At 42.3% G+C, this 22470-nt stretch overlaps 1 protein-coding gene across 1 annotated transcript in view; it reads right to left on the bottom strand.

Moving 5' to 3' along the window:
- Positions 1–22470, bottom strand: part of arvcfb (ARVCF delta catenin family member b) — a 158593-nt gene that overhangs the window by 104099 nt on the left and 32024 nt on the right. Inside the window, 1 exon segment of the mRNA XM_051951034.1 lies at positions 1928–2086. Coding sequence (XP_051806994.1) covers positions 1928–2086 — 159 coding nt within the window.

Below are 22470 nucleotides of genomic sequence, written 5' to 3'. Positions count from 1 at the left end.
AATCCCAAGACTAAATGCTGCAATATAAGCTTATCTTTACAGGTATGTCTCAAAATGCAGGAGTAAAAAGAAAAATCCTCCAACCCCCACCTTTCTCTTAAGAAGTCATAGATTTATTTTTTTTTCCACAAGCAAACCTGCTGTGGATTCTAGTGGAGATTCTTCTCTGTGCACAGACAGTGATGAATTCAGACTCAGAAGTGAAATGCAGACTGTCTTCCAGCACATCATGAATGGGAGCACAGTTGACACCATCTGGCTACAGACTACTGATGCCACTTAAAATGATTTTTCAGCACTGGCATCTTCAGAAAGGTAGCAAATCACTTTGTCCTAGTTCGTAGAATGCTAAAAAGGCTAGAGCAGTAACACTTTTTAAAAAGCCACAAAAATTAGCATTTCCACAGCTTTATGGTGGGTCTTCAAGATTTAATCACAGGATTATAGCTAGCATTTAAAGACACTTTCTATCTCATATTATAAAATGTTGCCGAGGGATGTTGTGAGAATTTATAGAAGTAGAAATGAAGACAGAAAGAAAAAAACATGCAAAAGAAATATTATTGTAGAGGATGGACCAACCCAGGAGGTGGAAGCAGCAAGCAGTGACGTAAGAACTAAGAACTTTAGAGTTTAAAAGTTATACACAAATCAGCCACAACATTAAAACCATCTGCCTAATACTGTCTAGGTCCTTGTTCTGCCAACACAATAACTTTGAACTGTCTAAGCATTGAAGCATTGTGGGGGGACATTTGGCAATATGATGTAGGTTGTGGATCCTTTGGGTTATGGTGGTTGAGGCATTCATGGAATTTGGTTTGTTTTGGTGCATCCCATGACTGGTCAATTCAACTGGTGAGATCAGCACCTCTTAGGTGCTTCCCTGAGCAATTCCTGAGCAGTTTTTGCAGGGCACACTGTCCTGCTGGGGGAAGGAACGGCTGCCAGGAAGTGACGTTTCCATGGAAGGGTGTGCTCTGTCTGCAACAATTTTCAGGTGGGTGGTATGTGTAAAAGTAACATCCACATGAATGCAGGACCTAAGGATCCCCAGTAGAACGTTGCATTGTGAGATGATTAATGTTATTTACTTCACTGGTGGTTTTATTGTTGTGGCTGATCGGTGTATTAAGCTTGTGATGATGCAGATCGTGTTGCACACTGCTGCTGTAGCCTGAAAGGGCATCTGTTAAATGGTGGCGTGGTGGGAAAAAAAAGCCATACTGGTATAAAAATGCACTCACCTTCACGTTAGTTTTCATATCCTTACAGAAAAACAACAGAACACAGTAGAGGACGAATCAACAAAAGAGCTTTTAAGAAGCACAAAACTGGGAGAACACCAGGGGAGTTGGCTCATAATAAAAGAATAATCAAATAAATAAAGCCATGAGAAGGAGATGAAACCACTTTGGGCTGCAGGATTATGGGCTTTAGAATTCTTCAGAATGGAAGTCTGCGAGTGTAGGTACAGTACCATGCTGTTTAGTCACAACTATCCATAACCACAATTTGAAGTGATATTGAAATGGATCAAAAGGACTTTGTGGGGTATTGCCACAGTGAGATCTTTGTGCCAAAACAATGCAAATGCTCTGAGGTGTCCTACTAAGATGTAATAATAGGTATCATGTTGAATGTCAGCTCTAATCTAATCGATAAGACAACAGTTTTATATGCAGGATATGCCTGATTTTCTGATAGCATTTTAAAGCTCAACCTTTTAACTAGCTCTCATTCTGTAAAAACAGTCAAGTAAGAAAAGTGTTGGGTACTCAGCCCCCCAAAAACATAACGTGTTTGAGAGTCAAATAATCTATAGAAACACGTTTCTATAGTATTTAAACACATCTATAGATACATTCTTAGTGCCACCCTACATTCATGCACTATAACCAAGCTGAGTATTCCTTTAGCATCTTACCTTGGTTTCTGTGCGCCGTGTGGTTCCATCATCAGAAGTGACCACTGAGACGTGGGAGGTGGGGGTGCCGGGGTCCTCCTCTATGGTGACCGTCTCCTCCACCACCTCCTGCGGCTCCTGCATCATGGCCAGGGATGTCGCGTTACTGGGGCTCTGCTCCTGCACAAGGATGGAGAGAAAAAACACAAATTTAGGCAATTCAGTTTTAACAGACAGATATTCGTAATGATAATCTTTAAACAGCATGGAGAAAAACAGAACAGCATCCAGGTAATATTCCATTAGACATACAATAAGATGAAACTTTAATTGGGCCACTGCAGCGACACATGACATTAGAATCCAGCAGTGAAGAGCATAAATAAGAACACTGCAAAGGGAGGGTATTAAGTGTAATGCCAACTACAATTTGCAATGCAACACTCGAGCATCGAGTAGATGACAAGTGTGAAACACACTACATGAATAATAATATGTAGAATATAATGGTGTTAAAATGTACCGCGGCAAGGCGTTGAATAAAAAGTGTCTGCAATATAAAAATAGGCAAACATGACGTGCAGAATGAAAGACACGGCAAAAACAACAATGAACCTAATCTAATGTGAAAAGTGACAATAACAAGCAAGAACTAGAAAATACATTAACATTATGCACTGTTACAGAAAAAGAATTAGGAAAATGATTCACTTTGTCAAATATATTCAAATCAGTCCCAGTAGACAATACACCAATTATATACAGGCCAGGTAGATTTGTATGCATTGTCCAATAAAACCCTCAAATTCAGCTCAACAACAGCACTTGACTGTCCATTCCCAGTGCTGTTTAAATTATTGATTACCATAACATCTGCAGAAGAAAAATGCTGTCACTTAGGTATTAAGAAAAACTGAAAAAAGGCTACTGGGAGATTATTGTGAGAGCAAACTAACCATAGTTGAAGCTGGACAAGTGCAACATGTTACAAAGTAAGGAAAAAATGCAAAAAATCTACACTTAGATGTGAAATTGCTACATAATAAGATTACATTTCAGAGAAAATCACTTAAAACAACACTGGAAGCAATGCAGCTATAATAAAGTTGCAATGATTAATAAATTAACCAAATAGCTGTCAACTATTAGTCACTTCTGGTTGTTGATTTACCTCTAACGACTCATCAAAGTTACATAATAACAAGTTCTGTCAATGAAAATAATTCCATGACTTAAAATAATCATTTGTCGCACATCTATGAGCACACACACTCTTCACAATGATTATATAGTGCACAAGAAGAAAGCTACAAAAATAAAGTTTTCCTAGTTTGTTTTTAGTTCTGACACTTTATGATTTATATCCAAACACTGCAATGCAGGCCAGCTAACAACTCCTCACCTCTTGAGACTTCAAATTGAGTTAAAGCTTCTTTCAAGGCAAGAAAAAGCCTGGAGGACTATTTTTGATTCATATTTCATTGGGAGGGTATGGATTTGAAAAAAAAAAAAGTATCCATGGGCTATGGATGAAAGTGAGTATAAAGTCCCACATACCCCACCTGACCCTGTGTGAAAGAAGGAGAAAAATGTGCTTCCTGCTGCATTTCCTGCTGATGGAAAATGATATGAAGTCAGTGGTTGGAGGTGCAACGCCCTGGCATGGCCCACTGCTGCGCATGAGTGTGACAAAATTACAGCTCTCGTGATGGAGAGGGGAAGGAAGGCATTTGAGGCAATCACTGATAACCAAAACAGCATGGAGCCAAGAGAGGGAGAGGAAATCGAAAGTAATGGAGAAAGGCGGAGAGGGAAAGAGCTGGAGTAGGACGGTGGAGTGGAGATGAGAGTTTTTCTTATAACAGGAGAAAACAGAAAGAAGGTTGAACACTTTAGGACCAGACAGATGGAACTGATCTTCAGAATGTGTTAACACTGTCGCCTTGCAGCTAGAAGATCCTCAGTTCGTGTCCCGGCCTGGGCCTGGGATGTTTCTGCGTGGATTTTGCATGTTCTCCCTGCGTGGGTTTTCTCTGGGTTCCCCGGCTTCCTCTAACAGTTCAAAAGCATGCTGAGGTTTATTGGTGATTCTAAATTGTCCATAGGGGTGAATGCCAGTGTGACTGTTTGCCTCTATATGTAGCCCTGTGATAGTCTGATAAGATAGATAATGGATGGATCTATATTGTGTACTTTCTGGTCTTTCCCACAATGGAGAAAAGTATTTTTTATCCACAAATATGAACAAATACCTACCAGCTTGTATTAAAAATGCTGTTTTTAGGCTTTCTTTACCCCTATTAAACTCAATCATGAGGCAGAAGAGCATTAAAAAAATCGTATTATTGTAAACTATTTTTGAATTCACGTCACATGCTGTAACATTAAAAAAACACTGACACAAACCCAGCAGACTCTTTTTCTCTGACCGCTTACACTGAGCTGGAGGGAGAGATGAAGCGAAGGCCAATGAGAGAGCAAGAGGAAAAGTTTCCATGTTTCTGTGTTTTGTTGAAACACTAAAATGACGGCCTGTGGAGGAAGGCTGCTTGTTTTGTTCATCTCTTTGAAGACACTAATAAGTGAACAGTTCTTCATTGATTGGGCAACTTCTCTCAGGCTTCAAAGCCCCACACAGTCCTCATTGATCTCCAGTCCTTCTTGCTGATCAGTCTAAAGTTTGCACTTTTTATGTTGAAGATCTTTTCCCTTAATCCCACAACCCTCCAGCCTCTATGCCCCTGCTGGGGGGAAAATGGGACTGGGCTCTTGTTTTTGGGTGTATGCATTGCCTCATTTTGCAGCATAATGAAAATCAAAAAAAAACTTCACTCACCTGCTCTAGTCTATTAAGAACTTAGAGTCAATTAATACTGTGAATTGAGTTAGGTCATTACATTTTGAGAAAGGTTCCCGACCACTATTATGGGTTAATGACTGGGAAGTCTATCTGCTGCATAGAAAGAGGCATATTTATTTACACATAATCATTGCTGAGCTGAGTAAAAGATATTTTTTACCACTGACCTCAGGCTAAACAGCACTGCTCTGCTGGGAAGGACTTTCTAATGGTATGCAGACTAAGGAAAGGTCAGCGCTGATTAGTTGCCTCCAATCAACGTCCTTGTTCTGTTCAATTATAAATGCGAATTACCTTCCTGACTCAGTGCTCAGTGCTGAAAACAACAAGGGATAACACCTCATTTGAAGAGTGTGTGCACTGTGCTTTTCAAATGTAAAATGACTTCCAACACCAAGACGTGAAGTCTCTGTCATGGTGGCCCTTTCCTAGCTAAACCCACAATCCTCTCTGCTTGACCACATGGGACATGCCCACAGTCTGAGCGGCCACCTCCATCGATAGCTACAGTATGAAACAGGAAGAAGCTTCACATGGTGGCACGGCCAGGTATAACACCTAATGTACAATACTTTTCTGATATTTAATTACTACTGGTAGTTATTGATTAACTGCTAATCATTAACATCCCTACATTGAACATTATTAAAGAAAAAGAGTATTTCATGAGACTTTCAGCTAAGCTAGTTAAGCCATCCAATGTGCCGTACGCGGATGTGTATATGGACCTAGTTACATGTATGACATGACATCTTTATTAGGATAAAAATGTAAATTCTCCCTTTTCTACCTCTTTAGCTCCCAGCTAATCCAGACAAATTAGCTGAATTTCAGTGACATTCATTTCCTTTGAAGCCTCATTGGGTGAACTTCGGGGGATGTACAGTCAAAGCAGGGAAATGTAATAGAAGCAGCAGCATCCTACACTTGTTTAAAACACATAGTGCTTGGTAAAGCACTGGACAAAAAGGAAGTGGGGGGAAGGGGGGTTCCTTAGAGGCTTGCTGACAAACTGGCTTCTTGATCTGAGCTTAATGCGGCGTCTCTCGTTCACTTCCCCTGCTTTCTCCCACTCGTCTCTGTGTGCACTAAGTGAGAGAGTGGAGTTGAACTCGGCATTACAGCCCCTAAATAAATGATTAAAAGCCGTCTGGCCGTGGGCTAGCACGGCTTTCTGCCAGTCCAGAGGGAAAAGGAGGCTGATTCTGAGTTGAGGAGACTCAGGAAAGCATACCCTTTAGTCAAGGGTGGGAGAAGTGGAGCGCAGTGAGTAAACGCTTGATCTCAGAGAGAGGAATGACAAAGTGGCAGAAGAGTATGAGAGAGAACATGATAAGAGAGCTGGGAGAAGTTTGAGCACATGCAAATCTTTTGGAAATGGTTTGTGTCAGATAGTGGAATAGCGGTAACTTCAAGGTTGGATAGGTAGGTATCAGATTGGAGGGTTTCAGGCTGAAATTCCCACCCAGCACAAGGAAAACAAAAAGGAGACTCTCAGCTGAAAACTACTCATGGGTCCCTTGAGCAGGGCATCTGCATGGAACTTGTTCACTGCAGCAACTACGACTAGCCAAGAAAATGTAACAATGTGTCAAGACTCAAACCTGAGTAAAGAAGATAAAAGTATATTACGAGCACTTCATAAAGAATACAAAACACAAACTTCTACAAATCCAGGAAATCCTATCTGTTCGGATTAGATTTATCCGGAAAAACAAAACACACCTTAGAGTTCCTGAGCCCAAGTAAATAACAAAGCGACAAAAATGTTTGTCTCCTTGCCCAGCCTAAAATGCCTTGGCAAAAGCTGGACCCCACTTCTGATCAGGAGAAAAGAGCTTGCGAAAGCTTTGCCAGTTAAATCACTTCTGTTCAGCCAGCGGTAGCAGAGAGGCTGAAGCGTCAAACAGACAGGGATTTGGCTCAGAAGAAGGCCTAAGGATTTGTACAACCTGCACTTTATTCTGTCCAGTGTGGTTGGCTCTGACTAGCACAGGGCTGACTTGGTGGATAATGAATCCTCACCTTTCTGAGCAGGGCCTTGACCAAGAACACTACTACAGTGGCAAACTCCAGCATGGATGAAGCTTGGAGTGTGCTTGTACTGAAAATAAACTAATATGTACTTTGGCGGAAAAAAAGAAGACATTTTTTTACATTAAATGTGTACATTGTGCAGAGAATAAACCTCAAGAGCACATGCTTTTCCATAATTTAACAACATCCACAACAAACAGTGCTCCCAAAAAAGACATACCCTTGACAAGAGCCCTTGAGCAATCTCCTCTGGAGTATATTTCATTATAATAGATCACGGAGGGACATACTGCTCCTTAAAAGCAACTAATCTCAACCGTAATGGATTGCTGTGCTGAAAAAAGAAAAGGAGGAGGAGGACTAGGAATACAAAGGCGGGAGATTAAGTGATACAGCAGTGTCAATTAGTGGCGGCCTGCTATCTGCCATCAATCCACACCCATTCATCATCTGTGTTCAATAAGCTGCTCAGTGTTGTCTGAGGATGAAGAGATAGAGTAAAAAGAGGGAGTGTATGGAGATAAGGGGTTTTCCTTCCCTGAGGACAGAATCACAACAAGAAAACTTCAGCTGGAGTTAAGAGAATGACTCATCGCTGCAGTAGGTGTCCAAGGTGTACAGTACAGCCAGCACATACATTTTATTGATGTTGTAGAGACAATATTAAAAATAGAACATTTCCAGCACTAGTTCCAATGTGATACCTGATTTTCTATATCAATACCAAAACAACAGGTTTTCTGAATACTTTATAGTTCGGGTTGTGTCTACTGCTGTTTAAACCCAACAGTATGCTTATGGTCCCAGTGTTCTGCCTGCGATATTTCTGCCCTGTCTGTCACTTAATTAGACTGCTGCTGTATACGGGAGCATTTCCCAGCCCTACCATGAGCATCCACCTGTGTGTTCTAAGTCAAATGTTCTTATCTTTATTGGTCATCTTACTGAGTTGAGGCCAGTGTTTCCTTGTGTGGGGTGATGAGATCTGAACCTAGACATCAGATATCATCATTGTTCATCATAACATAAATCAGAAATAAAACACAGTCCAAAAGCGGCACATTAGTATTTGATGACAGAATGATTAAACAGCTACATTTGTGCTGTAGTTCAGACAGTAACAAAGGCTAAAACATAATAAGCAAAATTTATTTAACTTTAGTCTAAAAATGAAAATCTGCTGGAGAAGCCATGAGCAACATTGAGAGCGACACCGCAGGTATGCAAGATGATATCTGTGTTTAGAATGAAATGCCCAAAATATTTGAAAAAAATTAAATGAAAATATAGATGGCTTGTTTTTAATGTGAGTGCTAGAATTTTGTTTAGCCACATTTAGCCACACCTTTTCAGTATCTGTACTGCGCCTATGTCCTCATAGGAGTGAAGCTGAGAGTAGCGTAGGATCTCCCCCCGATGCCATTTAGGGTGCGCACATACGGATGAGAAGAGGAGGAGAAACATGTCACCTAATCATATTTAACAGGAAAACATGTCTGCAGTTTGGTACTTAATCACATGTAACCCGAAAATAACAGCAAAAACAGTAAACGTACAACAGAAAACCCGTCAAGTGGCCACAGAGTGAAACGTAAGTCGTGCGCGTTCATGCGAAGGGGGAGTCAGATTTTTCCGGGGAGTGTGAAAATTGCACAACACCGGAGTTAGTCCAAATCCTTTTTTCTGACTGGCTGAGACGAGACACGTGACAGTGTGCATCTATTAATGATCGGAAGCATTCGGGTCGTTCCGGTTATACTCGGTAGCGCTCTTTCGTAAAGCAGACGCGGTTTGTTATTTTCTATGATTATCGCTTGGCAAATTACGAAAAAGTTGTAAGTTAACCCTTTTTTCACATTTATTAGGCAAAAATAGCTTGGCCACCGTGGCTACACATGCTAAAAATGGCTTCGCCATTCTGAGGAAGGCTTCACTTATGGCGAAGTGGCGAATGGCTAGCGCAAGCACAGAAGTAGTTTTCTTATGTTTCCTATTGAATGTGAACATTTGGAAAGTGCTGTACTTTATGTCTGCACCTGCCAGTGGGCCATCATTACAAGAGTGGGCATAATAATGTTTAAATTCCACTGCAGGAGAGACTTGATGTTCTCTGCAATTAGGTGAGAAAAATATGTGCATATCATTATTGGCATTTGGCCAAAGTCAGTTAGAAAATACTGGCATACTGGATACTGGCAAAAATCCAACATTGTGCAATCGTACTAGAAAGCCAATCATCTACGATAAACGATTCCTATGAACAACACCACATATTTCATATTGCCAATTACTGCAGGTATACATGAGGGACAAGTTTCCCACTAACTCCTACACTGAAGCAGAAATTAGATCTACATGTCTCAGTCTGAACACAGTGGGAGGGAGGCTGTAGTTCTTTCGGCTTGAGACATCAGACCCTGTCAGATCGCCACCTGGTCATGCATACGGGTGTGATCAGAGTCACCTCCTTCCTGACGCACACACGTACATCTACACACACACACACACACACACACACACACACAAACACACACACACACACACACACACACACACACACACACACACACACACACACACACACACACACACACACACACACACACACACACACACACACACACACACAGTCTTAGCCTGACCCCTGTGCAGTGACTAACAGGATTTCACTCCAGAGACATGCCAGCAATCATTACATGGCTCTTACACAATTAATCCTCTAGCAAAGATCGCCTGGCTAACCTTGGGTCGTCCAATTTCCCATCAGTCCCTTCTGTTTCTACCACCTGGCCACCCGGCAGCTCTTCACAGCAAAGAATCACATGATGAAGTTCAACAGAGAATGAGAGAAAGGGAGAGCGTGTGAGAGCGCAGTGCACCGGGGTGAAAAAGAAAACAGCGAACTGTGGCCGTGTGATCCGCACATCCAGCCAAAACAAGGCCTGTTTGTGGGATGAAGCAGAGGCAGAAGGGAAGTCAAGTAGAGGAAGGGGAACCAGAGAGGCTGACAATGCATGGCAAAGACCCAAAACAGCATGCTCTCCCAGGGTAAAAAAGGAGAAGGGGGGCATTCAGTCCCATCCAAGGCAATTCAGGCAGGCCTCATCTCAGTTACAGTCAGGGCAGAGGTCCCAGCTCTTTGGAATAACTGGAGATCCATCTGACCTGGTGTTGTGGTGTGGGGGAGCAATCTTTGTGTGTACATTTAAGCACATGCTTCGGCTCTACAAATCCATCAACTGTTTACAGGGGCAAAGAACACAAAAATAACTAAAGGGAGGGGAGGGGGGTAAAGTCCTGATGATGCAGCTGGGAATGATGGGACCTTAATCTCTCCTTCTCTGGTGTCTGATCCTGGGCCAAATCTAGGCTTCCCTTCCTGTCTCATCTCTTTCACGCTTGGTCTCCTGGTTTCAGACGCCTCCATCATTTCCCACCCCATGGCTCCTTTTTCTGCCTCTTCCCAGAAACCGCCGTCTGCTTCCCCCCACACCACCCTCCGTCGATGTGCCCCTTTTGTTCCGTTGCACCAGCGCCTAGAAACAGGACAAAACTCAGCCAGGCTGTTTGACAGACTCAGACTTGATTGCTTCCCGACAGGGCATCGCGAACATATTTTCCCACTCAGAACCGACTATCTAGTGACAGACGGAAACCTCAGCTCCACCTCTGTCAGCATTCGACACCACCTTAATCTCTGGAAAGGCTGATATTCCAATGCAAATTAGCCAAGACATATTTTGAAACCTTAATTTCTTACATATGCCATCAATTATACACCGTACATACAAACACACTTGCACACATGGAGTCACATACCACATGCTTTCCTCATAAGTCATGGCCCAGAGTCAGATCAGGAGTCAAACAGCCAGAAAGTCACACTAAACATGGAATTTGCGGCAGCACTCAGCAACTCGGGGAGTGGGAAGATAAATAAGTTGTGCAGATTTTCAGTAAGTAGTCGAGGAGACAAAGAGAAGGAGGAGGATAATAAACTTTAAAAAAGAGGAGAAACCACATGGAGCCCATAGAGCAAACTAAAACAATGAGCCTTAGAGAGGGGTCAGCGCTCATAGTTGGGGTTTGATTGTTTGGACAGAGGGTGAGGCCATGAAACAGAGAAAGAAAAAGAGGAATTCAGCGCCAGAGAGCCAGTTTAGATGTAGCTAGCCGCAGTTGATGGGTGGTGGGTGGGGTAGGTTTGCTATGATGGTGTAACTCTGGGTTCCCAGAGGGTGGTTTGTTTGCAATGCCCCTCCCCTCAGCTCCTGGATCCCTGTCAGCATGACTCTGTCAGACGACTGGTGACTGGAGGGGGGGGGATTGCAAAGTGCGGAGGAGGCTCTGACACAAACTTTGCCAGAAGCTCAGTTCATGTGAGGTCTACTGGAGATTTAGGGAGTTGGAAAGGGGACATATGTTCCACTTCCTGTCAGGCTACCAGTGCAACACTTATTGTCCCCTCGACACCCTTTCTCCAAAAAGCTGTCTGCATGTGCAGCCGGAGGGTCTCCCATTTAACAGAAATGTACTCCCCCCACCTCCTTCTCTCTATTGCTGGCGTTCTTTCCGTTTTTCTTGTGTAGAAAACAGTAAAGCCTGGGGCAGTTATAACGGAGGACGACTAAGAGGCTTAGCAGGGTTCTCTCACTGTTTCAGGAAAGATACTGAATGCCTTCCCATGGGACTGTGGTGGTGGTGGGGTTGGTAAGGGATTCCTGACAAGAAGAGGGCAGCAGGTCATCAAAACAGAGCCATATTTCTTGAACTCCAAAACAGAACCCACCAACCTTTTTGCCGTAATTTTTGTTTTTATTGATTTGTTTCCAAACTATATAAATGTCCCCAGGGAGGTAACAGAGGTGTGACTGTAACTTTTGGTTGCATTCACTATCGTGCATTTAGAGTTGGGACATTTTGGAGCAAATTAAACTACTTCTCATTTTGACAGGAAACCCCAATAACCTTCTAAAGGAGCCCTGGAACCCCAAGGCACCTCAGCCCTGAGTGGAATCTTGCTCTGAAAAACCAACGTTACACGTACAGATAGTGCCTTGCAGACTTAACGCAGTCCATCACAATAACTGCGACTGCTTTTCAAATATGCACTCGATCAAATGTGATTAAGCCACCTCAGGGGATACTTTTACTGCCTGGTGCCAACTGTCCAGTAAAGAATTAGGCTCATTTTCTGGGCAACAGCGTAGTGTTGCAGAGGACAAGCCGCAAGAACTGGCGGATGGAGAAACCCCCGCCAATTTACGGCTGACCGTCATCAGGTCAAATGATAAGGTGAGGCTGGATGTATATGTGTCTTATAAAGGAGCCATTGTGCAGCTGGATAAATCCATCAGGAGGCTTGAGCTACAGCCTAGTAACTTTATTTATTATTTTCTCCCTGTCAGATAAAAAGAAATGTGATATTACATCTGCTCTACCCTGCCCTGCTCTAAAGGCCTTGTGCAGTGCATATGTGTGTGTGTGTGTGTGTGTGTGTGTGTGTGTGTGTGTGTGTGTGAGTAGTTAAATAGGTGTGAAAAGAAGCATACATAAAGTCAGTTCAATGACTTTATGCTTACATCTGGATGAGACATATTTCCGAATACATCAGAGAGAAATATTTTCAGCCTGATTGAGTCCAGGACCATTTGTCTGTTTATACCCCTTTTATCTGTTGTGAATTCATGTCTGCAGAGTGTTCTCTGTACTCTGCTTTAAAAATTATTACATGCAGTATGGAAATGTAAAACATATCCATCACAAGTTAATAGAGCCATATTCTTGAATATGTTTTCTCTGACCAACAGCGCAAAACCAACATATCAATGTACAGTGAAATAAGTTACAAAAAATGGGAAACTCTTAACATGTAGGAGGAAGCAGCAAATATTGGGCATTATTGTTTGTCGAACACTTGACACTTATTGCTCCAATCCAGTTGAATAACTTAAATTTATCCTTATAGAAACTACTTCTTCCTAAATTGAGTGACTTTTTGTTTCAATACTAATATCAGTCTCTAGTAGGGGTGTTAGAGGTGGGCGATCTGAGCAAAAGATGAATGAATCACAATTCTCTCGACAGCTTTACCTGAATTCTTGATAACATGATTAATTGAGCATATGGTTGCCTGGTTACAAAGCCAGTGACTTTAAAGCTGCTGTCCGGAGTTTCCGTTTGTTTTCAATTTATGTATCATTTTTTAACAAAGCTTAAATGTGTTAGTCTAGTTCGATACTATAATATAAAGTTAGAATAACGCGATATGAAAATTTATTCCTGAGCTCCGCCTTCCTCTCATAGACCCCCATGTTATTCCAAAAAGCGCCGGTTGCTGCCGACCAATCAAGTTCGAGCTTCAGCTTTGTCATGCTGTCAATCAACGGTTATGCGCACAGCAAGCAAGCCCATGCAGAGGTGGGCGAGCTACGCACTACGCAACCGCGCGCACATTTGTTTTGCTTGTGGAGGAGAGAGCATCAGGGCTCAGCAACTTCCAGAAAAGTTACCAATCCCACGGCTTGTCAGGTCAAGAGACTGCAGGACGTTTTTTGGCTCGGGGTGCTCGCGTCGCTCCCCGACCACGGCTTCCATAGCCCGCCTGACGGCTTCGTTTAGATGCCCGACCTCTGGAGGAAGATGTTGGGGCGTCTGGGACATACTCTTCGTCAGAGGAGTCATGCAATTCTGAACTCTAGATAGAAATAAATAAACAATGTAACACATATACACGCGTAAATGCACTAAGTTTGATAAACAACGTCATCGAGAGGGATACACGAGTGTAATCACATATTGAAACTTTACCCGTTCGTCCTAGCAGATTCATGTTATTTTGGTATTAGGACAAGTTAGACTCAATACAGCATTCTAACGTAATTCCTTTATTATTTACTAAATGTACTAAATGTAGAAGAGTGGACAACAGCAAAACAGGCAAGATGCTGCAGCACTCCGGGCACTTCTCTCATGTACTGCGCACGTGCACAAATAAAGGGGCGAAATCAGAGGGAGGGACCAACAGTGTTTTGGGAGACGCTGCGATTCAAACTCCGGACAGCAGCTTTAATATCAACTGAAAGTAGTGACTGACTTTCCACCACTTTAAATGCTTCTTTCAGTTTGTTTATCTGCTACCTACTGGTACCTATTCTTCATCCACCATCCGCCTGCCAGTTCACCGTTGTAGCGGTCCTTGATGTCATGCAGCGGCCTGAGTGAGTCTCTCATCCACAACATCAAAATTAAACTCAACCGTCTTAGGCTGCAGCTGATGACAGTACTGGGAAAGATCATGATGGAAGGACATTACGATATCCTTGTTCTGTGGCTTCAGTAGCTTGAAGTAGCATTAGGAGAACCCTCCAGTTTGCTATGGATCTCCAGGAGAAAATAATTTAAAAAACTACCTCCACCAACTGCTTTCCAAGATAGAATAACTGGAATCTGTCAAGCATTTTGTGATTACTGTAAAAAAATACTGTTGCAACATGGGGCACCAATATTTGTGCCGCGACCCCCCCCCATTTCTTTTCCACTGACAAAAAACATAAAAATGCATAATTTATAATGATATCTTACTGCACATAGTACATTTATAAAAAAAAAACTGTAGCTCCTGTGATTTGGATATCAGAATCTCAATTAGAATCAGAATAATTTACTGTCAAGTAGGTTTCCACATACGAGGAATTTAACTTGGTGTTTTGATGCAAAAATTATGGTAAAACAGTAACATGTAGGCTAAAAATGTTGAGTTGTACAAGATAAATAAGAAGCTGTGCTGTAAGTCAAATAAAAATAAAAAACATAAACAAGAACCTGAGATATTGCGATCCATATTTCTCTAATATTTTGTTGAGTTGTTTATCGTTTCTTACAGGCAGCTGAATGACACCGAGCAATGCCACAACAGTGACCTAGTGAGTCTGTAGGTTTGGAAACACAAGATGAGATGGAGCAGCAACTGAATTTTCAAAGTAACACTTAAATTTAACACATGTAATACTTAAAAATAGCATCCTTAATAATGGGAGTTGTACAGTCCTGTTAAAAAGCTCATCCTATGCCAAACTAAGATCATTCACAATGCAACATCATCAGATCGCCCACCCCATGTTTCTACAACCTCACACATAAATAAAGACAACTCCAATATTTTAAACTGCTAGCTAGATGTTAAACAGAACTTCCCTCCAGCTAGGTAATGACAGAGGGCTGGAACAGTCCTCTGCACAAACACAGAGTCCCTGAGAGCAGCTCAGAGCCAGAGCTTACTGTTAACACAACCACAGATCTGAAATCTGTGGGTCAACCAGAGTACACAGACACCATGCCCTCTCCATCACTCCAAAACAAAGACAGAGATCCCTCTCATCTCATAGCGTTGGAAGTGAAAAACATTGATTTTGACTCTACACAAAGAGCATTTTTCATGACAAAGCTCATAAGAGCAACAAACTCTAGCTAGAGAGAGGAGAGAGAGAGGCAGGCTAGGCCACCATCTCTGCACATAATGTATTCCACTGCTTGTGGAAATTGGATCTGAACAATAATCAGTATTGGTTTGCTACAGATGACATTGTGTTGCAGTTAAGATTTTTAATCAGAGATTAATAGCGCTGCAAAAAAAACAACAGCTCATTTACAAGCTAATGGAAACAAGTCTACCTGATTTCCTCTGAATATTGAGTAGGGGAAAAATGCAAAGAGACAATAGACAAGGCACTCATTCTGGTGTTGTGTGACTGTGTGTGTGTGTGTGAGAGAGAGAGAGAGAGAGAGAGAGAGAGAGAGAGAGAGAGAGAGAGAGAGAGAGAGAGAGAGAGAGAGAGAGAGACAGAGAGAGAGACAGAGAGAGAGGGAGAGAGAGAGAGGGAGAGAGAGAGAGAGGGAGAGAGGGAGAGAGAGAGAGAGAGAGAGAGAGAGAGAGAGAGAGAGAGAGAGAGAGAGAGGGGCTGAGCGAGCAAAAGAGTCTTTTAAGCTCACTTTCAAAGCTGCAAGCTGAACATGAATATTTAAAACAAGACAGATATCTGAAATATAGCTTTGGTAGCGTGCCTTTTTTTGCATGCTAAATTAGCAGAGTACATTTTGAACAAGAGCTACAGCATAAAAATAAATAGCGTCTTTGAAGCCGTGGCTCATTCACTATGAAGTGTGGTTTTCATCACAAACATTTGTTGGATGAATTAAAAATATCAGAAAAACTGCATTTTCAATGATCTGGAAAGTGCTTCAGAGAGTTTATATTATGAATGCAGAGTAAAGCCTTTTGGCTGGATCCAAACTGAAAAGGTGTCTGCTGCACTGCTGCAAAAGAAGGATGGGCGAGTGAGTGGGTGGGGTTGGAGGTTTATTTCTTCAGTTTACTGGGTGGGGCACCTTTGAATCTGACCCTCTAACAGAGCCATTCATGAACTCTTAGGAGCTCCCCAAGGTGCTGGATATGAAAGGGTGGTTTTTTCTTCTACTGAAGTGTTAGCACTTCTCAAATTTTATTTCTGTGTCATGCACTATTCATGCTCTGGGTCTGTGTTGTGTTGCTCTGCAGGTGGTTGGGAGGAAGAGGAGGATGCAGATGAAATATGGATTATCTCCTCTCAGTGTCTGGCTAAGCCCCACTTTGCTGGCACCGCTGCTTTTCAATGTAGCTCCCCTCCCACTCAGCCAGCCAGCTGCAGGCCTAGCATCTGGCTGCTATACCCCCCGCCCAGCCTTTAATCAACCAAACACACACACAAACATTTCTATCCATCTCCCCCCGTGATGAAACACACACCCCTCCTCCTGTATCGTCTGCTGCTGTTCTGTGCTTTCTGTGCAACAGGAAATGCTGACTTCTGAAGATTTAGCTATCCAGTAAACAGGATCTTGACCCAAAATAGCCGTTGGCTGGGAGAGGAGTGATGACAGCCCACAGGGTACTACAGTAACTGTCCTACTAAGAGATAGGTCAGGGTAGTTTGGATGATAGATACCATCCAAACTGTGGTGAAGACATGACTCCCTAAAGGAATGAAATCTTAACCCATCCCTTTAAAGTCCTCTGGGAAATGGGCCAGAGCTGCTCCTAATCCTGAACACACACAATTATACACTCAACACCTGGATATTACCTACCCCTACTCACGCTACACATTTACTTTCAAGGGTTATTCAGATTTTTTACAACCTCGGTGCTATATTTTGCAGCAATGGCTACAAAGTTAGCTGCTCCACTGCAGGAATCCTGCAGCACACTGTGTGTCAGACAATCATACAGACTTTAAACAGACTCTCAGGAAACTAAACAAAAACGAAAGCCAACAGCAAAATTATTGCACAAACATCTATTATAGTTTACAGACCGACATACTGGTTCAACTTGGATCTAGCCTACTTGCTCTAATTGCACAGGTTTCCTGTGCAAAGAAGGATTATTACCAACATCGTGGATGCAGTAACTCTCAGTTTTACCCTCAGCTGAAGTCTTTTAGTTAGTTGGTGGTGTATTTTCCCAGATCTAAGCAATCACTTTGGTGAATATGACAAAAAGGATGGCCACAACTATGAAAATAACACCTTGTAGAGCCATTCTTTTAGAGATTAAGAGTGTTTTTCAAACTTTTCTTTCTCAAGAAATTTAGGAGTAAAAGGAATCTATGGAAGCTTATTCAGAAGAGACAGGTAAAGAATTGCGTTCTTAACATCAGATGTGCCTAATCTACATTTATCTCCATATTATAGTCACAAATCTGCATTGTGTCAGAACTTACTATAATAAATGAGGAATTCTCAAATATTTTGAGTTAAAGAGAATCATTTGATACATTCCATATCAACCAATCTGCAGAAGTTTCTAGACTGTCTGTTAAAGGATGACAGCTGTAAAAAGTGACACACTTGATCATATCAGTCACACTTTTACAAACTCTACTGAGGCTCATTTGGAGTGAGTAATGAAAACTGCTGCTCATTTTCCCAGGGACCTTCCTGGAACCCCGTAAAGGATGTTCAGCAATCTCCAGGCACCAGTTTGTTAGAGATGCGCACCACAACTATGTATACCCAGAGGAACGTGGTTAATCTAAAAGCAATTAAGCAAAGAACAACAGCCATCATCAGACACCTCAGCGAGTGGTGCCTCAGGCTGGTCCACAACCTGAAGAAGAGACTGAAATAACAGCTGATAGAGCTGCTGCGCCTCCCTGTCTACCGCTCTGATTAGCAGGAACACTGAGAGGTCTGTGTGTTTTTGTCTCTGTCAGACAGAGGATGTCCGGTGCTCACCAGCCATCTGATTACCCACAATTCTGATGCCGTGCAGCCACTCCAAATCAGTTTAGCCTCATCTCCCTGTCCTAATTGACCAAAATGTAGGTGCTTTCCAGAGCCTGTGATCAGGGCTGTTTATCAAACTTGATGAAACCTGAAACCAGGACACAGCACATTACACACTCTATATTGTGGTTGGAAATATTAGATTTGCTCCGCAGCTTGTTTATCTACTCCAGATTTCCTAAATGACACACTTTACGTAGCATTTGCAGTAGGTCAGCGTTTCAGAAAAGGCACTAAACATTAACTTAAACACTGTGAATGTGAACAGATGTAATACTAGGTCAGTAAGCTCTGATAACCAATATTAATGTCAGCCAAGTGGGAACAGAGCATGTCATATCCCTGGGTACTTGTTCATCCTCATATAATGGTCAGCGGTAACCTGCTGGCACGGCATTAGGAGCTGGGCAAACTGTACGCTGACGGGAAGGAAACACAGATCCAGATTGCTTTCCTGCTGTCTGCCCACTGTGGAATTCAACCCCACCCAGTAAGGTTGGCTTCAGGAGGACTGAAGAGCAAAACAAGTACAGTATTGCTCTTGTTGCTGTTGCAATTTAAGCAATGGTTCATCAGCTTTGACCACAAGAAAAGAAGTTAGTATCTAAACAAGGAAAATTCATAGAAATTCAGTCGGCTTGAGGTAAGCTATGGTCAAAGTCATAGCCTGAATATAGAAAGTTAACTGCTCTGACCGTTGTGTGTGCTGACCCACTGGGAAAGCCCTGACAAACATGTCAGCCCTCCTGTAAGAAAGTAAACTTTTTTTAATGAGCATCCTCCACAGACTTTCAGTGTAGCCGGGGCAGAGGTTTAGCGAGGCCGCACCATCCGGGAGGCTACCTCTGCTATTACCTTTGCGCCAGCTGGCAGGAGCTGCTTTGTGTGTGTGTGTGTGCAAATGTCTTGAGCAAGCGGAGGCCCACGCTCAGGCCCACACAGAGAGAGTGGGGTCTACTCAAGGGGGAGCAGGGCCTCTGTCTGCAGGCTTAAAATAGAGCAGAGAGTGTGAGATGACTACAGCCAGACTGACTGTGTGGAGAGGCTTTTGTCAGGAGGAGGTGGGGTGGTTGCTGTATTCAACAACTCTCACTGCTGTGCAATGAGTTCTGCAGCGTGTAAGTGGAACCCAAAAATAACTCACCACAATGTTGGATCCATATCCAGATACACACATTCCATCGACTCAGGCATGGAAGTCGTTCACGGTGAGAGCAAGGCGAGCTGGAAAACCCTCCCAGACAGCATTTACACAATCAGACACTAAAATCGTCTAATAAAGCAAGAGTCATGAAAATGTTTAAGGTGTTAGGAGCTCCTTAAAGCAGGGTGAGGCAGCTTTCACTGTTGGTTTTACAGACCGAGACTCCTCAAGCTGCTGAGTAAAATCATGCCACAGTGGAATAATTTGCAGAGTAAGACGTCAGTTTTTATGATTATTATAACAATCATAAAATGTTCAGTAGCTGTGGTCACAGAGGAGCGTCCTTCATATTGAGGCTGACTGCCCAATATCTCATTTTTAATGAAAGTCTAAATATATTGGCGAACACACTAATGTTCTCTCACACAAGATATTTCTGTCAGCAGAAGCCAAACAGTAGGGTAACACTCTCTTCTCTCGAACACACACAGCTGTGCACTCATGCACATCACAATAGAGGCGTATACACACACACACACACACACACACACACACACACACACACACACACACACACACACACACACACACACACACACACACACACACACCACAGCCACAGCACTTTTATTTGTGAGTATAAAAAAAAATTACTGGACAGTGACAGCCTTCGCCAATAATCCTCCATGAGAAAGAGCTGTAAGAAGCCAGCTTTGGCAAAAGAAAAGCAGACACACAATCGAAAGCAAATCTTTCTCTGGGAAAATGCAATATAACCACAGGGCTTTTTGTCAGCTTTAGACTGCTAGAAAAGAGGCAGATATGCAAGTTTTCTCAAAAGGTCCTAGTCAGCTTTTCACACAGGATTGCAGAGGTTACAAAAGCACTGCGTAGGAACTGGCTTGGAGGGTTGGACCGACACCAACAGCATTAACTACAATGCACACTAACATCCTGTGCTTTTGTGGCCTTAGCATTGTCCTCTTCCTTTATGCCTCAGCAGGAATGTGAGCATTCATACACAAAGGTGGTCTGTGACACGCTGCAAACCGTCTACGAAACAACTCTGCCTGCTGTCATATTGTGTTCTTGAGGTGACAGCAGTATGTCAATGCATTGTGCTCATGAAAAACTGTACAAGGAGGAAGCTACAGCACAACTGTCACACCATTTTACATATTACTTTTCATAAAACATTGCAATGCTGTGTTTCCCCTCCTATATGACCGACGAGGCGGGCCGCCTCGCTGGTATAGGCCACCGCCTCATTACAATTTTGCCGACATTGCCGCCTCACTGGTCCGCGCCAAAATAAAAAAAAAAAAAGAAGTAATGCTAAATATTAGAAAGCATTGACACATAAGTCCGGTATATTCGCCGCTGAAATCAACAAGCCAGAATGGCAGCCTTTTCTCGCCGTGGCTGAAGACAGCAAGGCACATCCCCATTGCGGACAAGAAGCGGCAGCGCTCCATGGTTTCGTTTTTCGGGGCTAAAAGCAGGTGTGTATCACAGACAGATGTCAAATTAAGTATCAAAACTATCGCATGTCATCAAAATAAAGTGAGCAACGCAGTGTAGGCATCGATCTCGTTTCCTTTACTGAGTTTGCTTACCGTTTTGTTGTCCACGGCGATACGAATTGACAGTGACTGCAAAAATGGCTCCCGTTAAAACATTTAGGCACGAAAAAAACCCATTCTCACGAATGAGACAAATGATTTCAACGGAATATAAAGTTCCTAGTTTCTTTTGATAAAATGATTTATAGAATGCCCAAAATTATATCATTCAATGGCAAAACAAATTCTGTAATTGCAACGGTTCAGCGGCCCACGGGCGGGCTGTTTTGATATCTGCATCAGCATTTTTCAAAATAGAACGACACTGCCAACGCGATTATAGAAACACTATACACCCATGGAAAGCTTAGATTGATCAACATTAATCCCCACTTATATTTGATTTGCCTCATGTAATAAAGAGAGCATGTGTTCAAATTTGGTGTTTGTGTTTTCAAGAATGTTTACTCAAAGTCTTTAATTCAGCTGCCTGACACATATCACAGTGCAAAATTATGTATTCCAACTCAAGGTTAACAACTGGTATTCTAAAGAAGTTATTTCTTTGTTCAAAAAGGTAACAGTTTTGAAAACAGAACTAAGTCCTTCAGAAAACCAGTTGTTAACCCAGAGTTGAAGTTTTCTTTCACTTTCACATCACTATCCTACTAGAGTCAGGTTCATCTTAAATATGTATGCTCTGCACATAAGCCATTAAGCGCCACAGAAGTCTTTGTCATGGTGGCCCATTCCAAGCTAAACCCCCACAATGCTGTCTGCTTGTTGATATGTAACTGCCTGTATATTCCGAGTGTTGCTAGAGTAAGAAATAAAACTGCAGTTTTCCATCACATTAAACAGTAGGAGGTTCCACCTGGCAACGTAACCATGTACTACAGCTAATTTACAGTACTTTTGTTGATGTGCATGTCTTTGTTTTCTGCCTTATCAGTTAATATATTTTTAATTGGTTAAACTACAAATGGCAACAACTCAATTAACATTTCTATCAGCAATACATCACAAAAGGCAAAAAGGCAAAAGCAGAATTTATCTATTTATTCAGAGCAGTGTTGTGTCAGTGGGTGTGTTTATCACTGTTAGTTAACTTTAATAATGTGTCAATGCAATTAATTAGCTCTCTGATTTACGCTCCCTGTTATTTTCCCAGCGTGAGGTTCTTCTTTCAAAGAAGACCCAAAGGATCTGCTGCCAACATCCTGGTGCCAGACAGTACAGGACAGCCCCAGAGGCTCAATGGTTCAGAGCTGTTTTGGTGGCAAAAAGGGAATCAACACGATATTTGGCAGGTGGTTTTAATGTAATGGCTGATCAGTGTACACTGACAAACTTCAGCAATTTCTGTGCAAAGCGATGTGTCGTTTTATTAAAAAGCTGCACAGTGACCAGATGCTCTGAACTAGTAGGGAGGTTTCTTTGATGGCATACTGACTATTTTCCACCCATTACTTTAAATGTGCAGTTTATGGCACAAAAACTATTTCTCATGCAAGACCTCATAAACTTGAAGTCTTTCCGTTTTTTATCCTCCCTCCAAAATATGTTCCACTCAGTTCTTGTCTTACATTTTTTTTTAATTTACACTCAATCTTCAGTTCATATCCCGACATGATAT

The sequence above is a fragment of the Acanthochromis polyacanthus genome, chromosome 7, assembly GCF_021347895.1.
Source record: "Acanthochromis polyacanthus isolate Apoly-LR-REF ecotype Palm Island chromosome 7, KAUST_Apoly_ChrSc, whole genome shotgun sequence".
Classification (NCBI taxonomy): domain Eukaryota; kingdom Metazoa; phylum Chordata; class Actinopteri; family Pomacentridae; genus Acanthochromis; species Acanthochromis polyacanthus.
This window is presented reverse-complemented; position numbering and strand designations above follow the sequence as displayed.